The sequence below is a fragment of the Pseudopodoces humilis genome, chromosome 16 (assembly GCF_049639895.1).
Source record: "Pseudopodoces humilis isolate 2021_Gansu_Grassland_sample_001 chromosome 16, ASM4963989v1, whole genome shotgun sequence".
Lineage (NCBI taxonomy): Eukaryota > Metazoa > Chordata > Aves > Passeriformes > Paridae > Pseudopodoces > Pseudopodoces humilis.
Window position 1 is genome coordinate 12,096,480 of NC_142215.1, and position 18,268 is coordinate 12,114,747.

Consider the following 18,268-nt stretch of genomic DNA (forward strand, 5'->3'; position numbering starts at 1 on the left):
TGTTTGTAACGTATCCAGACCGACTACTTTAAGATGTAACTCCTGCATCAAATATTTGCTGGCAAGATTTTAAAAGACTTAATCTCTTATCTTGCACATCATCTTTTTGAAAAGATGGCATTTTTTTCAGAGCATACATCCCAGGGTGTTCCAAATAACCATGTATAGGTGATCCAACTGACACAGTCCGCATGCAGAATTTTATATTGAATTTTTATGCAATTTATGCAATTTTTTTTCAGCAGTTACAAAGCATCTGTCCTATCTTCTTTCTTACATCTGTGTTCCATTCCTATCTATGATCTCTTCAAGTGTGGCAGAGAAATTCCCTTCTCACACAGGACTTCCTCTTCTGCTGTCACACTGTACAATGAGCGAGCAGCGAGTTCTCTGCCAAGCCCACATTCTCACACCACAAGGACCAGGCCTAGAGATTTTAGCTGGAGAAAACAAACAGGGCTGGTTTCAGCCAGTACTGATGGAACAGTTAAGAACTCTGAAATGTAATGCAAGAGAAATGTAGGAAGAGAGACAGTCATGTACCATGCAGGTACACACAGAGTGTTAATATAACCCTGGGGACTGAGCTGTGTAAATAACACCCCTTGGATCTGGAAGCTGTGCAAAGACCAGCACCCAAGCCTCAGGCTGACTGGGAATTTGGTGGGAATTTTTTCCAGCATTGTGGTTTCTGTAAATGTTGCCATACTTAGGCCAACAGTCTAAAGCAATGCAAACTGCTTTGCACCAAGCTGGTTCCCAGACATCCCCTTCACTCAGTGCGAGGGACCCAAACAATCATCTGTTACGGAGTTTTCAAACAATAAGCTTTAATTGCCTTAATAGAAAAATAAGCACTGAAATATATATAAATGTGATTACATTAAAGTAATTCTGTAGTCTAACATACTAGAAATCAAAGCCCAGTCATATTTTTAATGATACAGAGTAGCAAGACTTAGGGTTTAGAAATTTTCCATAGAGAATACCGAAGTATCCAGTGTTGTTTAAGAAACCACAGTAAAGATGAGACAAACCTCCACGGTGCAATAAAAACTAAGTAAATCAATTTATTCTGTATACTATACAATGTGTAAGTTTGTAAAGAACAATTGACATTTTTATCACCTTAACATCTTGACTGGGTGTAAATATGTCCAACAAAACGTACTCCTGTGGCCTTTACACAAACACTGTCCTACTACATCAAGAACAATGAGAGGGAAGCCTTTGGTGTTACAGATTTGGGGACATATCTGTGAAGTTGTAATTAATCCACTTAACTATCTCAAATAAAATGTTGGTGCTATCTGCTATTACAAGCCTACATGAGTACTACTCTAACAACTAAATGCTGTCTATCTTTAAAGGCAAGATATGAAAGGGACTGCCAGTCTACAGTGTGGACAGGTTTTCTTTGAAAAAGGCAATTATCAAATGGTAAAACTCATATAATACATTATGTACATCAGTTTGGATAGCTGAGTTATCTTGCTGGAGTAAGCTGAAAGTAAGCATCAATCTGCAGACATGTTCCATTTACTGTTAAGTGACTACTGGACTTAAGTTTTATACAGTGTATAGAATCAAAATAGCTGTGCCTGCTGCTGAGGTCTGTCAGATGTGAAGGCTCATAATCAGTCACTGACCTAGTTAGTATTACAGTACTTCAAATATACACATGGATAATATATTCATAGCTGAATTTGTACTAATCTTAGGAACTGCAAGTCACTGAGTGAGCATCGGAAGAGCTTGTGTTGTCCAACCAGCAGGACAAGCTGAGTTGTAGCTGAGTGGAATGTTTCAATTTAAATGGCTATCTTTTTAAACCTTCCCAAACATCAAGAGAACTCACCTTAGGGGAGCTACAGAATAGTGGCACCAGACAATACAGAGCAAGTCACCTTAAGCTGTTCAACATTTGTTTCAGGCCCAATCCTATCATTAAGTTTCAATTTCATTTATACATAGAAAAATAAAGAGGGATTTTCACATTAGAACAAACATTTATAAAAAGCACCTTGCTTCAGTATTTCCAGTTTCCTTGTTATTCTTCCGGCCTATTTACTTAAAGAAGTCAAGTAGGTCCATTTCTTCAAACTGTTCTGCAAAAACCACAAATTATTTGTAATACTAGTGGCGGATAAGGAATAAGGACAGGCTTGACAAAGCCCATCGCACTACTGAAAAAGGGCTATACAGACTTGAAAAGAATCAGGTTAGCAATTTTGAAATTCTCTGGAATTGCTTCTCTGAAACAAAAACATTAGACACCATATGTTCTGATCAAAACAGGACCAAATAAAGACTATTCAATTTTCTCTTGACCATTTTGTTTGCCTCTAGAAGAGAGCACTGCTGAAAATATGGGCCAGCATTGGTTTTGACTCGCAGTCTTTTTATACCCCAAGACCTTTCTGAATACGTCAGCACAAAGTACAAGCTTCTAAAAACATGCATCTTTAAGTGTTCTCTCCTATAATACTCACATCAGTGCTTTGTTTCTAAAAGGCTGTTTCCAAACTACTTTTTAAAGAAAACGACATTCAGTAAACTGATCTTTTTAAAGAGTTTCTTGTTCTCCCAAAGACTGTGAAGGCTGTGAGTACCTAAATGAAAATAAATTATATTATGGATCATACTCCACTTTCAATATTCTGATTTCATTGAACTAACATGAACTAAGCATTTTAAATGCATCAATTCACCTGACTAATATAAACTATGTATTTTGTCTATCTAGTACTTACAACCTTCATCATAAGCATGAACTGGAGTTCATTCCTATTTTCTAATATGAAAATTACCTATTTCTCAGTAAGTCATTACAGAAATACCTTACCAGATACTAGCTTCCACAAACCCAATGAGGAGCTGCTGTACAACAAAGAAAAGGAAATAATTTACTACCTCTTCAGGAGTCCAAGAAAGAAAAAGAGATATCCTTCTGCTTCCAGAAGTCTAAAATAGCCCAAAGACAACTGCACATCAAGCGTTAGTGAGCCTAGATTCGGTGTTTGCCACACAGGGAACTCTCTAGAGCAGTACACTTAGCCATATTCCATGCTAACAGACAGAGCATTTCTGCTTTAAAAGCTTAAACAACTGCTGAACAGAAAGGGCACTTGCCTTCAAATATAGGTACAAATTCCAAATTTATACTTGAACGCTGGATATTGTTGTGAAACAAAATATACAACTGCAAAAGCATAAGGTTGAGTCGAGTGTAAATGTGTTTCACGAATTTCAGGTATACAATTTTTACTTTCAGTAGCAAGATTCTGGGCTCTTAGTTTCAGGACAAGACTTTAAAAGGTACAGAATCACTTGTGCTTTGATTGGCACATTATCTGCTTTTTAAAACGTAAAACGAATAGACGTTTGCAAAAGGTTGTGCAAAACTATTGTATTTACAAAAAATGGCACAAGAGTGAATTCAACAGTCTATGCACATGCACACTTCATCCACATCTTCAACAAAAGTGTGTCCTAAGCTACGGAACTGAAAAGAATATCAGCTTCAACAGGCAGTTGTCAATAAGCACTAGGTTCACAAGAGTTACACCAGAATGGGCAAATATTGCCCAAGTAAAAACTCTATTGTTAAAGCTGAAACAGGTTTAAGGCCGTTCAAGTTCAAAAGCAGAAACAAAATTCAATCAGAGCCCTGTCTTTGTTTTTATACATGCTTTACCATCTAGCAACTTGTGGTCTAAACCTCTATTTTAGACAACAAATCCAAACACGGAAGAAAAACCCAACACAACTGGAGGTTATATTAAATACAAATATGCTGTAATTAAGATGAAATAACAAAAGCAGAAACATTAGAAGTTGTAAAACTTGCGATGTCACTTGCTGGAACCAGTCCTACACTAGGAAATGGGCAATATGTACATTTTCAAGTAGATTACATTGCTCTAACCAAACTTGTCCTTTTTAATCAGTGCATTGTTCTCAACTAGTCCAAATACTACGTTTTACTCTTAACAGTATTCCCTTACAATAGCAGCACACGCTATCGCTACCTGCAAAGCTGTCAGTCTCATGACTTAGTGTAAGAAAGAAAAAGGGGGATGTGAGGGTGAGAAATAACTATTAAGGAGAAATAACAGGAATGAGAATAATCATGCAGTTCAGCTGTTCTCGTCAGCCAGCCAGCTTGCTAGCAACAAGAGATGGTTTCCGCTGTGGAAGATCCTGTGGAGTAGGAATATGGTCACCAGTGACTTCTGTCTTGTCAGGAGCTGCAGTAGGCAGTTGCTTATTCTTCATCTTTGCTTTAGCCATGTTGTAATCACCAGAATCAAAGTATTTTTGCTAGAAGACAAAACACATATATTTAAAACTCAGAGATCCTATCAGATGTATACACGGAATTACATTGTTAAACAGACATTTTTTATTTTAAGAAGTTGTAAAATCTCTGTGATTTATCAAAGTACCTCTATGTTGACTAAAAAAAGGCCTTATCAAGACTAGTAAGCACAGACAGCTGAACTCCTAACATCATTGTAAACAAGAATCTAAACATTATTTTTGCCCTGGTTTTCCCAAAAGGTCATCTCCCACAACTGAAACCTTGGGGTTTGCAAATTTTGTTGCAGTGAACAAGTTCTGCTACAAACAATAAACAAACTATGCACAAATTAAAGCTGGAGAACAGAGCCTGGTCTATCACACCAGAGATCAAAGCAGCATGAAAGTGTGTGCAAACAAGAAAACCTCTTCTCTGCACACATTAAAAGAGTGAAACTGCAATCCCTAAAGTTCCCAAACCAATTATTTAGTGAAGTCAAATCTACTGTACAGTCCTTCTGAAAAGCACTATGTCAAAGAAATTATTATTCCCCATTCCATTTTTTTTCTGACTACAAAAGTAAATTAAGTTTTAAATTTCCAGTTGAAAAACAGTGTTTCTTAATATACCAACAAGTTTTCATTAGCATTATTTTTAAGAGTAGCCAGATTTCTCAAAATATTAAGTTCTCTATGCAGGTCAAAGCCAAATGACTGTTATTTATCCACATCATGGTAAGACAAGGCATGAAATTTCATCCAAGCTCTGCATGGATGCTCACTGATGCAGGAGACTGCATCAAGTCTGTTCACTAACACATTTTGCAGGAAAAGTTGCGTTGTTTTTACATCTTACCATGAGGTCTACCACTAAGATACCTATAACCCATGATTTTGAACAGATTTCATAGGAGGAAAAAAAATTAGATTAATGATGAACACCACTAATTACTGCTTACAATCACAGCCATCTCTGAAGAGTAGACCACTCAGTTAGATTTGTGCAGGCTTAGTCCTCAGTCAGCTGAACAGCAGCCATCACAACCTAAGTGCTTCCAGGCAGCACATCGCCACCACAGCCTTTATTCTCCATTAGTACTAACCAGCTGCAAAATGCTCAGCTGCAGCAGTTGCTGGACAGAAGTAACTGAACACCTGATTTAACAGGCCTTTACCAAAGGTGGAGGAGGATGTTCAGACAAGACCTCCTAGAAGCAGCTTTAAATGTTCCCCGCCAGAGCCCTGAAGTTAACAGATCTATTTCTCCCATAGTCCATTGCACATCTGATGAGGTTTTATCTATAAACCTTCCCGGTTCAATCCTTTTGAAGGTGTAATCCCTATTTACATCACAGTGTTCTAGCACTACCTCTGGTAGTAGACCTCAAGGTAGAACATAATTTGATTTGGAAAAAGGCTATCCCATTTTGCCTTTTAAAACTGAAGCAATCAAAAGAAACTTCTAAACAGCAACTAGGTAATAACAGAACCATTTGATCTTTAGATGTGATACAGCTGATAGCAGAAATCTTTCTGTCCATCTAAGAGTTCCAAACAGAATTCCATAATGTAGTACCGTTCTCATGAGAAAGCGTGCTAGTAATGGTGTGTCCATCAAATGCAGAACATATCTGGACAGCAAATATGAATTGGCATGTCCTGGTTGGCAAACTGAAGATGATCTGGGCGACAGCTGACCACAGAAGAATATCTGAGAAAACCCACCATCTCTCATGCTTTAGGATATAAATCTATTTCTTCCTTTAAGTTATTCCTGTATTTTCCTAGCTTATTCTAGCTTCTCACAGATGGCCTATATTTGATTATCCCTGTTAAAACCAACCACGTCTGTCCAGGTGTCTTCCTGTCAGAAACAGTATCTGAAAGCACACACACTATCCTCCTCTGTTTTAACTCTCAGCAGTGCAGGCAGCCTAAAGCACACCACAAATGAAAAAGCCTCCTCATTTAAGACATTGAGCACACTAAATCAAAATAATAAAAAATACATGGAATAAAGTTATTATCATCACATCAGGAACTGCAGGAGGCCTATTATGAATTGGAATCCACAAGTTTATGCCATCTTTCATCAAAGTCGCAAAAGTCAATTAAGATGGCCATGGATATGTCTGTGCTCAAATCTGAAAGTACACGCTGCAAGAGCCTTTGCATTCAATAGTGTATAATTAAGATGAAGATATTGTACAGGCTGTTATTGCTGGTGGTGAGATTCTCTCACATTTGCACAAAGTGCAAGCAGTCTTAATTCCTTTATGGCTATCACTCCTTACTGAGTGAATGCTGGCCTGTTTTCCTGAGATATCATCACAATACAAACTTACCACTCCCTTCTGTGTCTACACAAACCCTGAACCCAGTGAAATCTCATTTAGGCTGCCCCTGCCCATGCAGCATAACTCAGAGGGAGTCACTTCATCTACCACCTGCCCAGGCCCAGCAGCCATTACCTCTGCTTCATATCTTCCAACTTAGGAGACAAAGATTATCCAAAAAACCTGCCAACAGTAACAATTCCCAAGGGATGCTACCAGACAGTACAGCATTAGATCATCACTGAAGTCCACCAGCTGGTTTGCGATGGATTTATACTTGGAATCATTGTGTGTACTGAAAGGGCCTAGACAATGGTAAAAAAACCCCACAACGGTGTGACAGCAATGAAAGCAATGAAGCAGTGACAACTAGGGTTATTCCAAGAACACAGTCCTAGCATGCCTGAAAAGCATTACATAATCACTCTATGAATAATTAAACTAAAAATCTCCCAGTCAAATAGCTAAGAAAATAAGAGACACTGGTTAGATGTGGAACAACACTGAAATATTAACTCACTCTTCATTCTTCTATCATTATCTTGGGTCTGAGGGTACATCCAGAATTATACAACCATTCATAAAACCACTAATGTCAGATGATGCCTGGTCTAAAAGCAGACACCAAACTTCATGTGCTAGAAACATGGATAAAAGGAGTGGACAACAATTTTGGAGGCATGAGAATGGGCAGGATAAAATCACACAAAACAAGGATGAGTTTCTACTCTTTGGTGTTTACTGTAATGTTTTTTTCAAGTCTATCACTGCAGCTTCTAAATTTAATTTTTTATAGCAAGTGTGGTTGAGCCACGGATGCTGTAAAGAGCTATCCTGCCAACCTGGCATTTGTTTTGCAGAGACAAATTTCTCTTCCTCATACTTTCTCAAAATTTAAGATTCTTAGGACTCTTTCACCATGCAAAGGCCTGTGGAGTAGGAAAAAAAAATCGCAGATACAGGAATTTTGGATTTTTTTGTCTATACCCTGTTGGTAATAAAGAACTTACTCCTTTTTGAAGCCTCTTCCTCAAGAAGTCTGAGCCTCCTGGCTTCTGGCCCAGATGAGGGTATCTTGCTTTCAATTTTGCTTCTTCAGCTTTTTCTGGACTTAACACCTTATCCTCCATCTCCTGAAAGACAGTGAGCGATACTGTAAGTGAAACATACAACAATGTATATTTATGCCGAACAGCTTTGCAGGTGATACACCCACACGCCCATTGCTGCTACCAAGTGAGCATAACAATTATCTGATTAGACATTTTCATACATTCTTTCTCAAATGCTGACAGCAACCGTAGGAGTTCAGCCTCCCATTTTAGACACCTTTCCTGGAGATACTGAAGATTGCGCACTTCCCTCTCAAAAAAAAGCAATTTGAATTATTCAACCTTGAAAAAAAAAGAAAAGACTCAAACAAAACTCTTCTTATTTTGGTCAAAACAAGGGGTCCACTAAGAACAAATATGGAATAGTGAGCAAGAACCACAGGATTTTTTTCCAAATGCCCATTTCATCATTTAGTTGCATAGGCAGATTGCACTTCCACTGCCACTCTGATCCGTATGGCTGCTCCAGCCCTAATGTGTTGATATTCACTGTGAAACAGTCTCAAAAACATGCCTGCTGTTACATTAATAGCAATACTGTGTTTCTCTATACGTCTATAATTATCTTGAAATTATGAGGATAAAGACAGTTGGGTAGTGCATTTGTGTAAAATAAAATGCCTATTTTATGAATATACTGTAAAACATGGATCTCAAAATAATAATTTAGAGATATTCATGTGGCAAAACTGCAATTTGTTCACTGGCCTCTACTTCACACTCATCTGTTCCATGTCCACATAGCAATTTGATGTATGAAGTACAATTTATTCTACTGGATCGTTTCTAAAATATCTTTCATTCAAAATTCTTGGTTTGTTTTTTCCAGTATTTGGCCACAGCCTTTTTTTTTTTTTTTAATGAAAACAATTCCTAGTTCAAAGAAAATACATAATGATTTGCACTGAGTGCTGCAGCACAGAGTTATTATTATCACCTGAAGTCAAAGCAAGACTTTCAGGCAGGAGGTAAGAATTGCCATTGAAATCAGGAGGGTCTATAACTTTCTAGTCCATTCATCTATGACTAAGATTTCATGTCCACTTAGAGCTGCTTAGGGAGCCCCTTCGTAATCTTTACCATGCCTGTCACCATCCTTTGCACTGCCTGTACTCCCCAGCTAGGATTTACAGAAACTCATTCAACAGAAAAATAACTATTTATAATTTTTTGGTTTTTTCTTCTCCCCTTGTTGGCCTGTTTCGTTTGGATCAGTTTCCACAGCCTGGATGAGCAGCTGCACAAACAGGTATGTTAATACAGCAGCAGGGAGGACAGGAGCACAGGGAGCTACTGAAGCCAAAGAACAAGAGCCACCACCCCACTCGCCTATCCCTAGGTGCTCTTCTCTATATCTTATAAACCGTTCCAGGTTGTGTAAGATTCAACATCTTTCTGGTAAGATGCCTCAGAAACAAAGTTTTTAACAGATTTATAATATAACATTATCTAGTTGCTCCATTTGACCAAAACACCTCAAGGACATCTTTGCACAATACAACAGGAAACTGAATTAACAGTTCTCCCAAGGTGAAAAAAGAAACTCTCATAACAATTAAAAAGAACCTTCCGTGATAACAGGAACCAATGCTTTTTATTAGATGAAAATGCAGCTAGGCAATACAACGCAAAATCCAAACAGGACTAAAGGGCAAAGTTTCCCTGACACTACTGAACACAGGACTATACCATTTCTCACTAGGCAATATCACACTAGCCAAGCCCAAGGTTCTCATGCGTTACAAATATCACACAGCAGCTGCTCTCCCTATTGTGGTTCATCAGAATGCCAGCACGGATGGGATTTGCTCAAAAGTAATCCTTTCAGCTCAACACTTTGAACATCTAATGCTGAATCACCAGGTACTCACTGTTAAGCCAACACACAAAGTATTTGAGGGGGCATATTTTGCCACTAAAAGCCAAAAGGACATATTTTTTAAGACAAGAGGACCAACAATAAATAGCTTATATAAATACGTATTCACGGTGCATCAAAGAAGACATTTATGCAAACTCACAGGGCTGACAAATTACGGCACAGCAGGCAATCCAAACAAAAACACCGTGTTAAGCATCAATGCAGCTCAAAAGGATACAGAGCACGGCCGCTTCTTGATGACCAACAAGAACTAAGACTCAAAACGCCACAGAACACAAATTATAGAATTTCAATACCACGACTTGGGGTGTAAAACAAAACCAGCTGATGGCAAGTTCAAAAAATACTTAAGACAACAGTTCTTCACGTAAAATACAGTTAAGCTGCAGAACTCCTTTCTGAAGGATACAGGGGGTGCCAAGAATTTAGATTCAGAAAGCAATTCGATGTGTTCATTTGCAGCTCAGAAGCCCTTTAAACCAAATTGCTGAGACCTCGGAGAGTTTTCTTGGGAAGATCACTGCCTGCACGTCCTGATCTTATATTCTTCTGAGGACTAGATGGTACTGAGCACTCTCAGAGATGTGCTGCTGAGCCCCGAAGACTTTAGTCCAAGCCACTCCTACATTCAGAACATTCTCCCTTGAATTACAGAAGCAACAACCAAGTGACTAACAAATGACTGGGGAGTGGGCAGAAATCAAGACATACCACGCTCCTCTTCCAAGTGACAACCACACAAAAGTTATAATTTTAGTACTCCACAGGAATCTGACACAGCTCATGAAGTCATTAAAATGATCTACCAGGAAGGCAGTAGTTACCTAACTCACTTAAAGACAGCTTTTGCTTTTAACCTTTGCAGAGGTTCTAGCAGCATCAGGTTCTGTATCTACTGGATAACTGACCTGAATTACTAAAAAGAAGAGCCATCAGCCTTTTAAAACTCTGCTATGAATTGCTCATCTTTAGCAGAAGACATCAGACAAAATGCAAAGGAGAAAACGGGAAAAACATGGCAACAGCACAACCCTACAGCAAACTGATGTGGCAAAAGCCACTTCAGCAATAAAATGCAGCACCTCTAAGAGCTTCCTGAAAAATACAGGCTTTTAAGGCAAAAAGAGTCAATCAAATATATGTTCTATGTCCGAAGTTTCTTTGTTTCTGAACTTCTCCCTGCCAGTGTCCTGAGTTTTCACACTGAGAAAAGGAAACACTGGTCTTTGGCAGATTTTCAGTTTGTATCACTGTAGTTAAAAACATTTCTTGCTCAGCACAAGCTTCTTACAGCATGTCAGAAAGTTTAGAAAAAAGCTCTGATCGTGAAAACACTGCCTCAAAGTTCATTTAGGGGCGCCATCTTTTTTAAGCATGCATGTAAGTACTGCAAAATGGGTTGTTTATGTAAGTGTTTCAGAGCTAAGAGTTAACCGAGTGTTCAGTTTTGCCTACCCAGACCAATAGTTTCAGTGGAGGTTAATATTGCAATGTCATAACGGCACTGATATCACAGTATCAGACCAGGACATAATCTCACAGAGAGCAAAGTTTTATTTTATTGATGTTATATAATTTTTCTTGAACACTTTACCAGAATAAAACTAAATTAGGAGAGCAGCAAGGACCTCTCATCTCTTAAATAAAGGGCAATTTCTCTAAGAGTACATAAGCATGACATTTCAAGACTTCAGTCCGAAAGTTCGTTAGGAAAATTAGCCCCAATCTCCTGACTTCATCAGAACACTCTAGAAGGCATTACAATAAACTTGCTGCCACATGTTTAACTACGCTCTTATTACAGAGCTATTCTAGGAGTGCTGCATAGGCCAGGGACTTATTTTTATAGGCTTTGAACAGGAACAGGATCCCTTCAGCAGCCTACCTAGCATGAACGTTAAGTCACGCTGCAGAACACACCTATTTAAGGCAGATTAGACCTGACAAGAAGCTGGTTCTGATTACTGCACCTATTGAGAAGGTATAATTCCGTATTAAGCCCAAAAGCTCTACTTCTACGACTCACATCACAAATTGTAAATTAAACAAAAACTTAACAGTTGAGGTAGATTAAGCTTTTCCTTTTAGCGTCCTTCAAAGCAGTACTTGTGTTTCATAACTTCTCCGGATCATAGCCGCGGGGATTGCAACCGGGCTCCCAGAGCAATGACAAGACTAAAAAACAAACGGCTTCTTAAAGTCACAGCACAGCCATCTACGAAACCAAATCCCACTTGAGAAATGATACAATTGTTAGCTATAAAGATGACATAAGAGGGACACCACAAGATAACCCAGTTATTCTTTCTAAAAGCCGTAACTAGCACAGGTCACGGTCGTTTTTCTTTGGATATTTCTGCTCCTGAATTGATTACATTAAAAGCTGAACATTTTTTAGAAGTGAAACAAACGTTTAGCCTGCGGATTATGGCTGGTGTCCATCCCGCCGCTGTGATCGTGAGCCGAAGCCCACAGCGCAGGACGGCGCGGCCCGCGGAGCACCCGCAGGGAGCGGGGCCGAGGCCGGAGAACGAGCGAGGGAGCGCCATGGGCCCGGCCAGGCCGGCGCACACGGCCGATCGGCCAGGGAACAGCCGCTCCCGAGCCATCACGGTGCTGCGGCTCCTCCAGCCCCACACGGCCGCGGGCGGCGGGGCCCGTCCTGCCCGGGGGACGCCGCCCGGCCCTGCTGCGCTCGGACAGCCCGGGGCAGGCGGTGCTCTGAGGGGCGGCCGGGCCCGGGAGACGCTGCGGCCCGCGGGGCTTCCTGGGCTGAGGGAGGGAGAGGCCCGGCCGCGCCGATGGAGGCGGGAGAAGCCTCGCGGGGCTTCTTGTGCTCCTCGGCCCGGCCACCCACCTTCTGCTCCTCGGCCGAGGCGGGCTCGGGGCTCTCGGCAGACATGGCGCCGCGGCAGCGGGACGGCGGGGCCGGGAAGGAGGGAAGCAGGGAAGGAGGGAAGGAGGCGGGCGGGAGGCGCGGCCGCGGCTCCTCCGCGCTGCTGCTGCTGCTGCTGCCGCCTCCTCCCGCACAAGATGGCGGCGGCGCACGCGACGGAGCGTCGGCGGGCCCAGACTTCCTCCGCCACGGCCCCCGCGCGCGCGGGCTGGGGAGCGGGGGTGGGACCCGTCTGCCCCCCGCGCGTCACGTCCGGGGCCGCGGGTTCGAGACCCGGGTTCGGGGGCGGCACTCAGAGGCCGCACGCTCCGGTGCCCCGCCCGTTGGAATTACAGAATTACAGAAACATCGGGGTCGGAAGAGACGTTCTGTGTGGTTCAGTGCACCCGCACAGGCGTCAGTGTAACCACTAAACCACGTCGCCCGACGCCAGAGCCAGACGTCTCTTAAACACCTCCAGGGACGGTGCCTCCAGCGCCTCCCTGGGCAGCCTGTTCCCCCGAACAGTGAAAATTCTTCTCGTCTCTAATGTCAATCTCCCGTGTCCTGGCTTAAGGCCTTTCCTCCACTCCCCTCACCACAGCCCCCTAACCCCGGCTCATCCACCCTCCATGGCTTCCCCTGCCCAGCATCTGGGTAAAGGGGAAAAAAACCTCTACTGCTCGGCTTAAGTTAGTTCTTTTGGCCACCTTCAGTGATCAAAGTATAAGGAGCTAAGTCCTCAGCAGCATTACTCGAGGATCTCAGGAATCCCAGACAGCCGCTAACAGATACGAAGGCTCAGTCCATTGGAACTTCTTGACAGCATAGTATCAAATCACATAAAGCATTTTATTCCTTCCCCATCTACTTTTCACTGTCTGGCTCTTGGCTGAAAAATAACCTTCTGTGGACTCTCTTGAAGAGCATACATAAGGGGTTTAAATAGCCCACCATTAATAAATCTTTAGGGGTCCCTAAATAAATGGATTATGTGAACAGCAAGGTATGGATTGTACTTAGCACAGCTCAGGAGGGATTGGCCGGGACAGGCTTTGTGCGATTATGGTCAGGCAGGTCAGAAAGGTCTGTGAAAGCTGAAGCTGTCAGTGATTTTGTCACAGCTGAATTGTACTAAACGCACCACAAGCCAGTTGCTGGAAGAGGTTTTTTGTGCACCTGGGAGATTCAGCCAGAGACCAGGATCACGAATGCTGTGGGGAACCCAAGGAATGTGCATATCCCTCATTCAGAAAGGGATACAGCCGGGCAGATTGCACAGAAAAATAATCATAACACCAGTGGGTTCTTTCCTAATGATGAAAAAAGACATGATACTGGTGGGTGTGCCACATTTGCTTCTGGCAAAATCAGGGAGAAATGGTCTGAAAGTGTGAAAACCAGCAACATAGAAAAATTATCATAAAAAGGATGAAGTTCATAGATTCTAAAAGGAAGAAGAACAAAGCAGTGACAGCAGACAAGAATGCAAACTTCAGGAATTTCTTTCAAAACTCATAGGAAATTAATGTGAGAGAAAACAGTTTCAAGGATTCAGCAGTTCCTTAATGCTTAATGAATAATCCTTATTTCTTTAAGGGAACATAATGCAGAGGAAAGATGGGAAATAAATTCAGAACCTCAGGAAAAGTGGTTCTTCAATGGCCTCAAATACAAGAAAGCCCACTGAAACTAGGTCAGTTTTTAAGAATGTGTATCTAAAGCAGATCATGAAGATGAGGGGGTACCAAAATATTACTGAACAAAACTTTTAAAGACTAAAGTGTTCAATGTTTATTTTTGTTCAATCTTGCATGGTCAAGGTAAACAGTGTGACAAAGTATAGCCTCTAGCTGGAATAAAGAAAGACTGGTTTACAGGTTACTTTAATTAGTTCTGGTAAATATTTTCAACTTGGATGAAAAAATATCAATAGATTAGAGAATGACAGAAGCAATCTCCAGTTAATTACTAGTGATTCATATAGGAACCTGTTAAAAATGAATAGGTTTCCAGGAGTCACTTTTCCTGAATTTGAATAGGAGTATGAGGAGGACAGAATACAAGCTATATAATTAGGCTGTCAATAATGACTTGAAAAATTATCTAAAATAAGCACTGAAAAGAAACTGAGTAGCTAGGCAGGAATTCACAGTTAAGAACAAGGGTTTCACACAATCATCTTTCCTTTAAGAAAAAGGAAATAGACCATGTGGAGAAGTGGGTGAAGGTGGCTTAAGTTCCAGATGCCTTCTGGCATTAATAAGGCTTCTGACACTTTCCCATGCAAATTAGGGAAACTTAATTAGATGAAACTTTAATGTGGTGGATGCAAGTTTGTTGGAAACTTGCTATCAGTTCTTCAAACAGCAATGCTGTGTTCAGCATAGAAAATCTTGGGTAGTAAGAGAATAAAGTTCAGTAAGGAGAGCTACCATTTTGGGATCAAGCAGGTAGGATGTCTCTTTTACTGGGTAATAAGATGAACACAAGTTGACAGTTCCTGATACTGAAAAACAGCATATTATAAGAGGATGCATGAAGAGGACTTTAATCCATGATTTATCAACCAATTCTTCCAGTCTGATTGGCACAGAGAGGCCCGGACTGGCATGCTGTGTCCAGCCTCACACACTTCAAGACTGATTGAGTCCAAAAGAAGCAAGCAAAGAGCCATAATGAAAAGAGGTGCAGAAAATAAAGGCTGACTGGGGTTGTCTTAATTATATATATATATAAAAAAAAAAAAAAACCAAAACCTGAGAAGGGAGATACAAGAACTAAATTGTTTACTTATAGTGAAAAGGCTAAGTGGTATTTAACTCAACTTCAGCACCATTTAGTTGGGTGTTATAAATCCTTATATAACTATAACTAAATGTATATAGTACAACTAAATGTTATACTTTCTCATGATAAGTATACTTTATCACTGGAAGAGATTAGTTGTAGCAACCATCACTGGAGGCCCTTATAAACCACTCAAACATTTATTATAAATAATTGTATATGGTTGAGCCTATTGGGGTGTAAAGAGAAGAAACCAATGACCTCTCAAAAATTAGTCTAGTCTTAACCTAAGCTTAGAAGGTCATGTGGAATTTATCTCATAGTTTATGAGCATCCCGCAACTCTCCAGGTGTTTCCCTAATGGAAAGTGTTTACTCAGATCAAGCTGTAAATGGAGAATGACTCAGTAAAATCAAAGTTGTGCACAGATAATCCAAGGTCACCTTCATTCTAAATCCATATAGGGACTAAGTGTAGTTTGACTATTAAAGTGAATACAAATTTATTTCCTACACATGACTTGCAGTAACTGCATATTCAAAATCCACATTCCTTTGCTATTCCAAGCAAATTAATAGAGATGACTTGAAGTAAATTTAAATAAAGTTACCAAGATACAAACTTTGCATAATGTCAGTACAAAATAAATGGTTCATCTACTACAGGGCAGCAGTGACTTCATTAAAAACATGTCCTTTCCTCATGCTTTTTTCTTTGAGCATGCAAGTGGCTGTGCACCATGACACAAATAAGTAGTTTGAGAATACATGCTGTTTGCTTATGACTCAATAGCAGCAACACAAACTAGGATGCCCTCTTGATATCCCAGTCCAGAGCACAGTTCTGTACACAGTACAACTGCAGTTGTGTTTGAGTCTTCTGCTACCAAAAGAAACCTTTTCTCCATTATAAAGGGCACAAATGGCTAGAAACTGCAAACAATCTCTTCCTGTAGAGTTTTCCCCAATTCTGTCTAAAATGAATGCTAGGTAACGTCTGAAAACCTGGTGTAACAGAGTGGAAAACACTGCTGAAGTGGGGAAAGGACTCAGTAATATCTGAGCTTTGCCCTTCTGGAGCAGCAGTCATTTGCATGTACAAGATAGTTGATAAGTATCATCTGGAAAGTCCAGTCTCCCATAACGTTCCCTGGCAGACTTCCTGGAGATTTCATGATACACTGACTTCTCTCATCTAAGGGCAGTGCTGAATATACAAGATGCACATTCATCCTTTCTCCAGTCTTCATCAGATAAGCATGTTAAAGGGCACCTTGCATATTACTGACACTCTAAAAATCTAAAGCAAAGAAAAACACAAATCAAGGTAAGACAGTTGAGAAACTCAGATCTTCATCAAATATCATAAAGCTTTGTTTCCATTATTAAATATATAGCTCAAATATAATCAAATGCTTCTAACTTTATTTCTCTCAGTTACACAGTTTAACATTTAGCATAAACTGTTCATCTGTTTTGTTTTAGGAATACACACATGTTTTGGAAAATAGTCGTATGCCCAGTGTAGCATTGCTAGTAAAACTTCCTATGGCCACCTAGTGGCCTACATGGAATTGACCTATGAAAAATATTTAGGATTACATGAAGATCCTCTCATCTAAAAATAAAACAAAAAGTACAAGTTTCATAACTTTTTGCATATATTTGAGATATAAATACTAATTTGTTTGCACAGTACATCCTTTAACACAATTTGAGAAATAAAATGGGGGAGGGTGCAAATTTTATGTGAGGAAAACTAATAACAGGAAGCAAAATTTAAATGGCCTTTAGGGAAAGAAAAGAAATTGAGGGAGCAAAATGTGAACTGAATAATGATCTGAATGCATGAGTTAGTAAATAAACTATCTGTAATGTGGTTGCAAGTGTTACAAAATCTGGATGTGAGAAAAAATGGGAAATGGTACCATTAAAGAGAAAAAAACAGCTAAATGCTTGCATAGTATGAAATGTTATGGAAATTCACCTGTTGTCCCCATTTTCAATAACTTAAATGAATATCACTTAAAACAGCACACAGATTAAAGACATCTGTATATATTTCAGATTTCAATATTAATGCCAAAAATACATAGTATGATTTTACATAGGATTTATGCTACATTAGAACACTAAAGACAAACATCACTTGAGTATTAAATGAAACATTAAATATTAAATAACTGAAAAATAAAATAAAAAGTGTAAACACTAAACTAACTTGGGAATTTGCTATTGCAACACATCCAATGAAGTGGTTTTAAACAGTACAAAAAGATTAGATTTACGTATGTTTCCAGTCTACTTGGAATACACAAAGCTCATTCCAGAAACCTTTTAAAAACTGGTCCAGGATCACACAGAACCTTCTTTCTCTTGAGCGCTATTTTTATTCCTTAACAGACTTAACTATATACTGTTGTCTCTACCAATCTTTGCTTGTAAGGAGTACTCAACAGTAAAATGAATACTTTTGTTTGCCACTGTTTGCTAGCATCTTGGTGAAAACTGAGGATTTGTTGGAGATTCAGTGTAAGATTTGAGTTCATATGCAGCGCCGCTATCAACTTCCATGGATTTCCGAGAGAATAGGAGCCTTACATCTCTGTGGAGGTAGATCTTTCCAGATTTAGAGCTCTGGAACCTGAAAAGACACACACATCTGTATTATCTAAAACAAAAAAATAATCTTTAAAAATTATTAAATAAAATGCACTCTTAAAACATTAAGGCAAAAACACATTTGAACAAACAAAATTAGTCAGTTAAAATGAAAAGAGAAAGAATATCCTAACACCTCCATTCTGCTTTGCTTCTTTTGACATTTAAAGGTTCTGTTCCTAATCACCAATGCAGTGCACAGCTTTGAAAGTGGCATGGAATATCTGAAGTTCACACTGCCATTATGTACATCGAAGATTAAAGTCCTCAGCAGTTGGGAATGGCAAAAAATGCTCTTCAATGAGCTGAAA

At 39.9% G+C, this 18,268-nt stretch overlaps 2 protein-coding genes across 8 annotated transcripts in view; both read right to left on the reverse strand.

The window, feature by feature from the left end:
- Positions 1-810: 810 nt before the first annotated feature.
- ARPP19 (cAMP regulated phosphoprotein 19) lies at positions 811-12,692 on the reverse strand. 4 transcript variants are annotated; one of them, XM_005521483.3, is made up of 3 exons: positions 12,490-12,692; positions 7,649-7,771; positions 811-4,323 (listed from the first exon to the last, which is right to left on the reverse strand). In XM_005521483.3, exons 1-3 carry the CDS (start codon positions 12,532-12,534, stop codon positions 4,153-4,155), a joined length of 339 nt encoding a protein of 112 aa, XP_005521540.1. In that variant the 5' UTR covers positions 12,535-12,692; the 3' UTR covers positions 811-4,152. The 4 variants fall into 4 exon arrangements, with proteins under 4 accessions (XP_005521540.1, XP_087919286.1, XP_087919287.1 ...); XM_088063160.1 differs by lacking the exon at positions 12,490-12,692 and adding an exon at positions 10,127-10,250; XM_088063161.1 differs by lacking the exon at positions 12,490-12,692 and adding an exon at positions 9,932-10,101.
- Positions 12,693-17,338: 4,646 nt separating this feature from the next.
- ATOSA (atos homolog A) overlaps positions 17,339-18,268 on the reverse strand; it is a 46,027-nt gene continuing 45,097 nt past the window's right edge. For all 4 annotated transcript variants that reach the window (XM_014251091.2, XM_088063097.1, XM_088063095.1 and 1 more), the window contains exon 12: positions 17,339-17,940. In XM_014251091.2, the coding sequence (XP_014106566.2) occupies positions 17,787-17,940 (154 nt within the window). In that variant the 3' untranslated portion in view covers positions 17,339-17,786. The remainder of the gene's footprint in view (positions 17,941-18,268) is intronic.

Coding starts and splice junctions, on each gene's coding strand:
- ARPP19 (XM_005521483.3), bottom strand. CDS start 12,534: ATGTCTGCCGAGAGCCCCGAGCCCGCCTCGGCCGAGGAGCAGAAG. Junction 7,772..12,489: donor CCTCGGCCGAGGAGCAGAAG/GTGGGTGGCCGG, acceptor ACTGTCTTTCAG/GAGATGGAGGATAAGGTGTT. Junction 4,324..7,648: donor GGAAGAGGCTTCAAAAAGGA/GTAAGTTCTTTA, acceptor TTTGTCTTCTAG/CAAAAATACTTTGATTCTGG.